This window comes from Propithecus coquereli, unplaced genomic scaffold (genome assembly GCF_000956105.1).
Source record: "Propithecus coquereli isolate 6110/MARCELLA unplaced genomic scaffold, Pcoq_1.0 Scaffold544, whole genome shotgun sequence".
Lineage (NCBI taxonomy): Eukaryota > Metazoa > Chordata > Mammalia > Primates > Indriidae > Propithecus > Propithecus coquereli.
Window position 1 is genome coordinate 407112 of NW_012151330.1, and position 6893 is coordinate 414004.

At 67.2% G+C, this 6893-nt stretch overlaps 1 protein-coding gene across 3 annotated transcripts in view; it reads right to left on the bottom strand.

Moving 5' to 3' along the window:
- Positions 1–4905: 4905 nt before the first annotated feature.
- The window catches only part of ACAP3 (ArfGAP with coiled-coil, ankyrin repeat and PH domains 3), a 12469-nt gene continuing 10481 nt past the window's right edge, over positions 4906–6893 (bottom strand). For 2 of the 3 annotated variants that reach the window (XM_012657504.1, XM_012657502.1), the window contains exons 19-24: positions 6751–6858; positions 6045–6143; positions 5740–5966; positions 5419–5528; positions 5206–5316; positions 4906–5117 (exon numbers count right to left, since the gene is read on the bottom strand). In XM_012657504.1, the coding sequence (XP_012512958.1) occupies positions 4970–5117; positions 5206–5316; positions 5419–5528; positions 5740–5966; positions 6045–6143; positions 6751–6858 (803 nt within the window). In that variant the 3' untranslated portion in view covers positions 4906–4969. The remainder of the gene's footprint in view (positions 5118–5205; positions 5317–5418; positions 5529–5739; positions 5967–6044; positions 6144–6750; positions 6859–6893) is intronic. The other variant, XM_012657503.1, reaches the window with a different exon arrangement.

The window sequence follows — 6893 nt, forward strand, 5'->3', positions numbered from 1 at the left end:
GGCGCGTGCGCAGTGGCGGGCAGCTCCGCGGGGCGGGACTCCAGGGGAGACGGTCTGCGCGTGCGCACTAGCGGGCGGCTCCGCGGGGGTCGTTCCCGAGTTCCTGGGCCGGTCTCGCTGTGCGGTTCCCGGTCTCGGGACGCCTCTCGGCCGCCTGCGGGTCCCGGAGCCGGCCCGGGGCCCCGTGTCCGGGCGCGTGGGCGACATGCGCGCCGTCGCCCCAGCACCGCCGGGTGCCCCGCTGGAGCCGGCCCTGCACGGCGCGGGATGCGCAGGTGGGCGCGGGCCTCTCCGCCCCTCGCCCTGACGAGGGGACGCTGGGGCGCCTGAGGGGGCAGAGAGGTGGGGATGGGCCCAGGCCGCCCGGGAGGCAGAGTTGCACTGACTGCGAGGCAGGTGGCGGACGGCAGCCTGGACAAGACCGAGCGCAGGGGGACGAGGTGGCCAGCCACGTGACAACTGATGGCCGAGAGGAGGGGGCGGGTGGGAGCCGTGTTCCGGGCACCTGAGGCAGGTCTGAGAAGCTGCTGCAGGGCTGGCCCTGGGGCAGAACCCAGGAGTGCCCATGTGTCTCTCAGTCCGTCAGGGGGTCCGCCATGGGGATGCAGCCTCACACTGTCACCAGTCCTCACCTACTGCTGCCCTCAGGAAACATGTTAGCCCGGGCTCTGCTGTCCCCACGCAGGTTGGGCAGAGCTGCTTTTAGAGCGTGGAAAGTTACGTAAAGAAGGCCATCTAGGCCGAAGGTACGAGCACACCTGTGCACATTCACAGCCACCACCAGGAGCCGCATCCTGGAACAGGTCAAGGCCCTCCCCTGCCTCACTTTGTCCCTAAGTAAACGTCCCAAAGAGACAGCGCAGGTGCCGAGAGCATCTTGGTAGGAAGACTGCAGAGGGCTCGAGTCAGAGCTCCCCAGCCCCCCAGCCCCCTGCTCACCGAGCACACCTGAGTCACACCCCAAAGGAGAAGGCATCTGAGACAGGTGTGGCCAGCAGGTCCTGCCAAGACACCACAGCCCCACCTACCCACATCTGCAACCTTCTGGTCAGTGGGACACGGGCTCAGTGCTTTGGGCACAGAGCTGATAGCCTTAGCAGTTGGGATGGGGAGCAGGCAACTAGGCTGGCAGCAGGTGGTGGCTGAAACCTTCTCAAACCCCAAGACCATGCCTCCCAGGGCAGGAGCCACTCTTCTGCAGCAGGAAAGCCTGGGGTTAGCCTTTGGGTGGGACTTCCTGCCAGCACTGTAGCACGTGGGTCATGGAGGCTGTTCCCCTACCCTGGCCAGGGCTCCCTCCCCCACGGGAAGGCCGAGGGGGTTACTGCTCCCTACAAGCTGCCCCTTGGCTAGACCAGACCCCAGTGGCCAGACCTGGGGTCCCCAAGGCTGGGCTCTCCCGCTAGCTCACTCCTGTGATGCAGGGAGGCATAGGTTGCTCCGGTTTAGGTTGCGCAGGGTGAGCCTGGGGCCTTCCTCTCCTGCTGCTGTGCAGCTCCTCAGGCAGCACTTTCCCTGACCTCCACTCTCAAGCAAGCTGCTTGGAAGGGGAGGCCAGACGCCAGGCCTGGGCTGAATCTAGGGCCCCTGCCACTGGCCCACAGCGCTCACAGCAGCAGCAGCAGCTGGCCCCTGCCTCGAGCTTGGAGCGGTCCTCGGCCCCATCCTGCACTTGAGGAAGCAGTCTCAGAGAGGTTGAGTAACTCGGAAGACCATGCAGCCAGAGACAGAGCTGTGACTCGCACCTGGGCCGGGGAGGGACCAGGGTCAGCTCTTCCTCAGTGTCACTTCCCTTTCCTGGGACATCACCAGTGGCCGCTGCATCCCTCCAGAGCTGCCAGGCCGGTGACCTCAGCCCTCCCCAGAGCCGCGGCTGTGCCGGCTGGACCCAGGGGCTCCCTTATCCCAGCCCAGATCCTCACCAATGGGCTGAGTGGTCAGGAACCCAGAGCTGGCCGGAGGTGAGATAGGGCCCGAGCCCACCCTCAAACCTGGGACCAGGCTGAGGGTCTGGTCATTCGGGATGGTAGAGTCCCCAGTGGGACAGGGATGGGGACAGCCCTGCCATCTGCATACCATCTAGCCAAGGGTTTCGGCTGGGAGACAGCCGGATTTGGCCCAAGTGTGGTGGATGGATTGAACCCATGCTGTGCATCTAGCATGTAGCATGTGGTCTCCGCATGTGATGTGTCCTCTTAGCGCGCGGTGTGGTAGGTGATGCTCTTGGTATCCAGTGGGGAAGGTGAGCCCTGTGCCCAGCTGGGGCACCAGGTGCCACCTCCACTGCCAGGCCCTAAGTGGTTCTCACAATTAGTGCCCATCCCAGTGGCTGGGCAGCTGGTTCCAAGGGACACCCGGGTGCTGGGAGCAGAGGCCCCCACCCAGTATCCCTGAGCCAAACACCTGTGGTCCTACCTGTGGTGTGAGCCAGGCAGGCACCCCTCCCAGGTCTGGCAGAACAAGAGTGGGCAGGGAAGTGAGAGGCCAGGGCACAGTGGGCTCTGAGTTCCAGGAGCCAGGGAGGACAGAGGGGCATCCAAAGGGGTCTCGGGCCAACACCAGCCTCTCTCCCTGCAGAAACTGCCAGCCAGGACCGGGGCCAGGCCTCACTGCCTCACTGGAGGGTACACCTGATAGGGAGGCCCCACATCTCCAACCCCAGAACTCCCCTCCTGGGTCCTGCTGCTGGCGGGACCGGCCTGGGCCAGGCTAGAGGCAGGGCTAGCACTGGCCACTCCCCCGGCGCAACACACTGAGGGCGCACCATGGCCCTCCCCACGGCTGCCTCTGGAGCTGCTGTCCTGCTCTTCCCTCCTTTCTGTGCTGGAGTTTCTGGAGCTGCCACTCAGACCACGGTCCCAGCTTTGCTGCTGGGCTACTGCCAGGACACGGCTGTCCTAGCCCAGGGCCAGCCCTGCCTTAGGGATGCCTCATATCAAGCCAGAGAACAGCCAGATGGCCACCGACTGCAGGCAAGATGTCCAGCGTCCTGGGGGCCAGCTGGCCTCATCTCCCTGGGGCACCTTGGGGCCTCTGGCAGGAGTCCTAACTCAGCTGAGGAGTTAGGCCAAGTTCCGGCCCCCTGGGATCCTGACACCTGAACCAGCCCTGGTGGGGCCAGTTTCTCTGACTCTTAGACCTATGGCGGGAGGGGCTCCTCTGGCCATCCAAGGGCCCAGGAGGCAGCACACCAGTGCTCTGCTCGGCCACCACCCTGCCTGGTAGTGGCCTCCTAGGTCTCCAGGAGGCCCAGGCCGGGGGCACGTCCCCACCACTCTGGACTCCCGCATGCTTGTGAGTGTGGGCAGAGGTGCTTCCACATGGCCGTCTATGTGTGTGTCTGCAAGCCCATACACCTGGCACACCTGTGTGCAGGTGCGTGTGCACATGCCAGGCAGAGCTGCCTTGGCTGCAGGCAGCCCTGGAAGGTGGCAGGAGGGGCCCAGCCAGCACCTCTGGTGACTCTGGGCTGCTCTGTAATAAAATCGGCGCTTCCATATGGGGGCTACTGCGTGTGCCTACCTTCCCAGTCACCCCTGCCCAGGTGCACTGCAAACCTGACCCCACCTGACACCTCCTTGGAGCAGACCCTAGCAGCCACACTGCCAGGCCAGGACCAGGCCCGCCCCAGCTGCCCTCAACAGCTCGCATCCAGCCCACCGGGGTGCAGTCTAGGCCACTTAAGGGCAGAGGAGCCAAGGGTGTCAGGAGTCAGATTCTGTCAAAGCCCCAGGCCCCCCACCTTGTCTGAGTCTGAGCTGTGTCCTGAGGGACACCGGTGCTGCCCTGCTGAGGGCTGCCCCCAGGGAAGGCAGGGACCCAGACACCCCAGCTGAGACACAGCAGAGTGAGGCGGGGAGCCAGTGGGCAGGCAGTGGGCGCAAGCAGTTTATTAACAGCAAGTGACTGATCAGAGCAGGAGGGCCAACCCCAGCAGGGGTAGGGCTGCCGGGAGGAGGGGCCGAGCTTGAGCAGGGGGAGGAAGGGGTTAATTCCGCTCTTTAGGGGTCACAGCCAGCAGGCAGGGAACTGGGGGCCTCCCGGGGCAGCATTTGCATAGTGGCCAGCTGACTGGCCTTGGCCGGACTGAGGGTCCACAGCTGGGAGGCCCAGCCTCTGTCCCAGGGCTCCTCTGGAAAAGGGAAACATGAAGGCATCGGTGGGCCCCACAAAACAAGCTGAGGGGGGGGCCCTGGACCTGGCAGAGGGCCCAGCCCAAGGGGCAAGGCTGGGAGGGGCAGGAACCTCCCCTGGCGGGCAGAGCTGGAGTCAGGGTGGTCCTCAGAGTCCAAACGAAAGAGTCAGAAGGAGGTCACTGTAGAAAATCCACTCGGGCGGCGACAAAACATCGGTGCCGGTGGAAAGTGGCTTTGTGCACAGGCCCCGGGCTGAGTCCCGGGACAAGGGCCTCTGGAGGTGGCAGGGACCGGCCTGGGGCCACCTGGCACCTAGGCCTGCGTGGCCGGCCACGGGGCCTTGGACGCCTGCGCCCAGCCCAGAGTCCACCTGCCCAGCACCTGCCTGGACGCTGGGGTCCCCACGTGAGGTACTCGGGTTGCTCCCTGGAAGGTGCTGGCAGCCACCAGCCCAGGGCCTAGCACGGGGCTCTCGGGGTGTACGGGAGGGACCCAGCTCGCAGGTCAGTGTCCTGGACGTGAGTGGCGTGAGCCTTGAGAGTGGTTTGTGACATGTTAGAGACCCAGGCCCCCAGGGACAGGGTGACCTGGAGACAGAGGGTCCCCGGGGGGTGGGCGGGTGAGGGCACCAAATGACGCAGCACCTCCAGGGAAACGTGGGGCTCCGGCAGACTCGGTGCCGGGTCTGCTCCCATCCCCAGCCTCCCTCTCCTGGCCCGAGGGTCCAGGCGCTGGAAGGAGTGAAGAGAGGGGACGGGGCTGCCGCAGCGCCAGGCTGCGTCGTCAGGTGGCGCTGCGGCTGGCGAGGGCCAGGGTCTTCCCGCAGCCCGGCCCTAGCTCTCCTCCAGGTGGAGGCTGATGAACTCCTGGATGCACCTGCGGTACTGGAGCTCCGTGGGGCTGCTGCCCGCCAGGGGGCCCGGCTGACCCGGGGGAGCCTCGGCCTCCCGCATCTCCTCAGCCATGCGCGCCAGGCGGAGCCTTGGGAGAGGTGCAGAGTGAGGTGCCCCCGCCTCCGCGACGCCCCCCGCCGCCCTCCCAGCCGCAACAAGGGGCCACCCGCACTCACAGCGTGACGATGTCGGCGTTGGCCGCCTGCACCGCGATGCTCAGCGGGTCCTGCCGCTCCTGGTCCAGGGCATGCTGGTCGGCCCCCCGCTTCAGGAACAGGCAGACCTGGCTGAGAGGTGGAGGGGGCCGTCGGGGCGGGAGGGCGTGGGGTGGGCGGGGCATCGGGGCATGGGGGCGGGGCTGCGCGGACGGGGCAGGGCGCGTGCCTCACCCTGTGCGGCCCAGCAGCGTGGCGTGGTGCAGGGGCGCCCGGCCCCGGCTGTCTCTTTGGTTCACGTCCGCCCCGTTTTGCAGCAGGAACTCGCAGGCGATCAGGGAGCCCTGGGGAGCCGGCGGCTCAGAGGAAACGCCCCCGGCAGGACCCGTGCGCCCCAACCCCCACCCCTCAGTGCCCCAGCTGGGACCGAGCGAGCCAGCGAGCGAGCGGGGTCCCCACAGAGGACAAGGGGCCCTGGGGCGGGGCCGCAAGAGAGCGTGGGAGGATACACCTTCCAGCGTGCACTGTGTTCCGCGCAGCCCCTGCCACGCTCACCCCTAGCACGGCCTGCACCAGCGGCGTCTTGCCCTCGTCCTCCGCGTCGACCCAGTTGACCTCGGCCCCATGGGCCAGCGCCGCGACCAGCGCGGGGAGGTCTCCGGTGCGCGCCGCACGGTGCGCCAGTAGCCCGGGGTGCAGCTCGCGCACGTCCGCCAGGCCCCAGGCCTCAGCTTCGGTGTCCACGTCCACCTCGCCGCTGGACTCCTCAGACTCAGCGCCCTCTGCGGGGAGCGGGGAGGTCAGGGGCGGTGGCCGCGGGGGTGGGGCGGACGCTCTGGAGCTGGGGAGGTCCCACCTACCCTCCTCCCTGACGCTGTCCACCACGGATCCTGCGCCGAAGGCCAGGACGTCCGAGCTGCCGTCGGAGCTGCCGCCTAGGCCACTGTCGCTGCTCAGACCTGCGCCCAGTGAAGTGTGTCCTGAGCATGGGGGTCTGACTCCTCCCAGGACCCCACCACCCTGCAGGAGACACCCCTAGGGACAGGATCAGCCCCTGCAGAGGAACAGAAGGGAGCCCAGCCCCCCGGGCTACGTGGAAAGGAGAGAAACTAGTAACCGCTCTGAAGAGCCAAGGGCAACCGCCCACCAGCCCAGCCCCCCCGTGGAAGGCCACCCCGGGGCAGCAGGACAGGTGGGCCCCCACATGGCCGAGCACTCCCAGTGAGCCTTCAGCCCCGTCTGTGGCCAGTGCAGGCTCTCGCCAGGCTCTGGAGATGCCAGCCCAGGCAGGAGCTCTCTGCCCAACTCAGCTGGGACAGCAGTTGCCAGTGAGAGCCAGTGCCGTGGTGCCCTCTGCTGCCCATGGCCACGCCAGCACGCACGTGCACACGTGTATGCACACAGCCCACACACGTGCACTCACGCCTTTGCACACATCACTCGTGACAGTCAGGCCTCAGTCTCCAGATCGGCGGCCAAGACACCCCAGCCCCTGGCCTGGCGCCTGCTCAGCGCCCTGGTCCGGCTGGGGGTGGGCAGCGGGGAAGGGGCCCTCCCAACTCTTACTTCGCGGCCCAGCCCCGGCAGCCCCTGCGTCGAAGTAGGAGAAGAGAGAGTCCAGCTCGTCCGGGCAGAAGAGGGAGTCGCGGCGGAACCTGCGCTCCAGGGTGCCTGCTGGGGGGCGGGCCGCACGTTCAGATGGGGCGGGG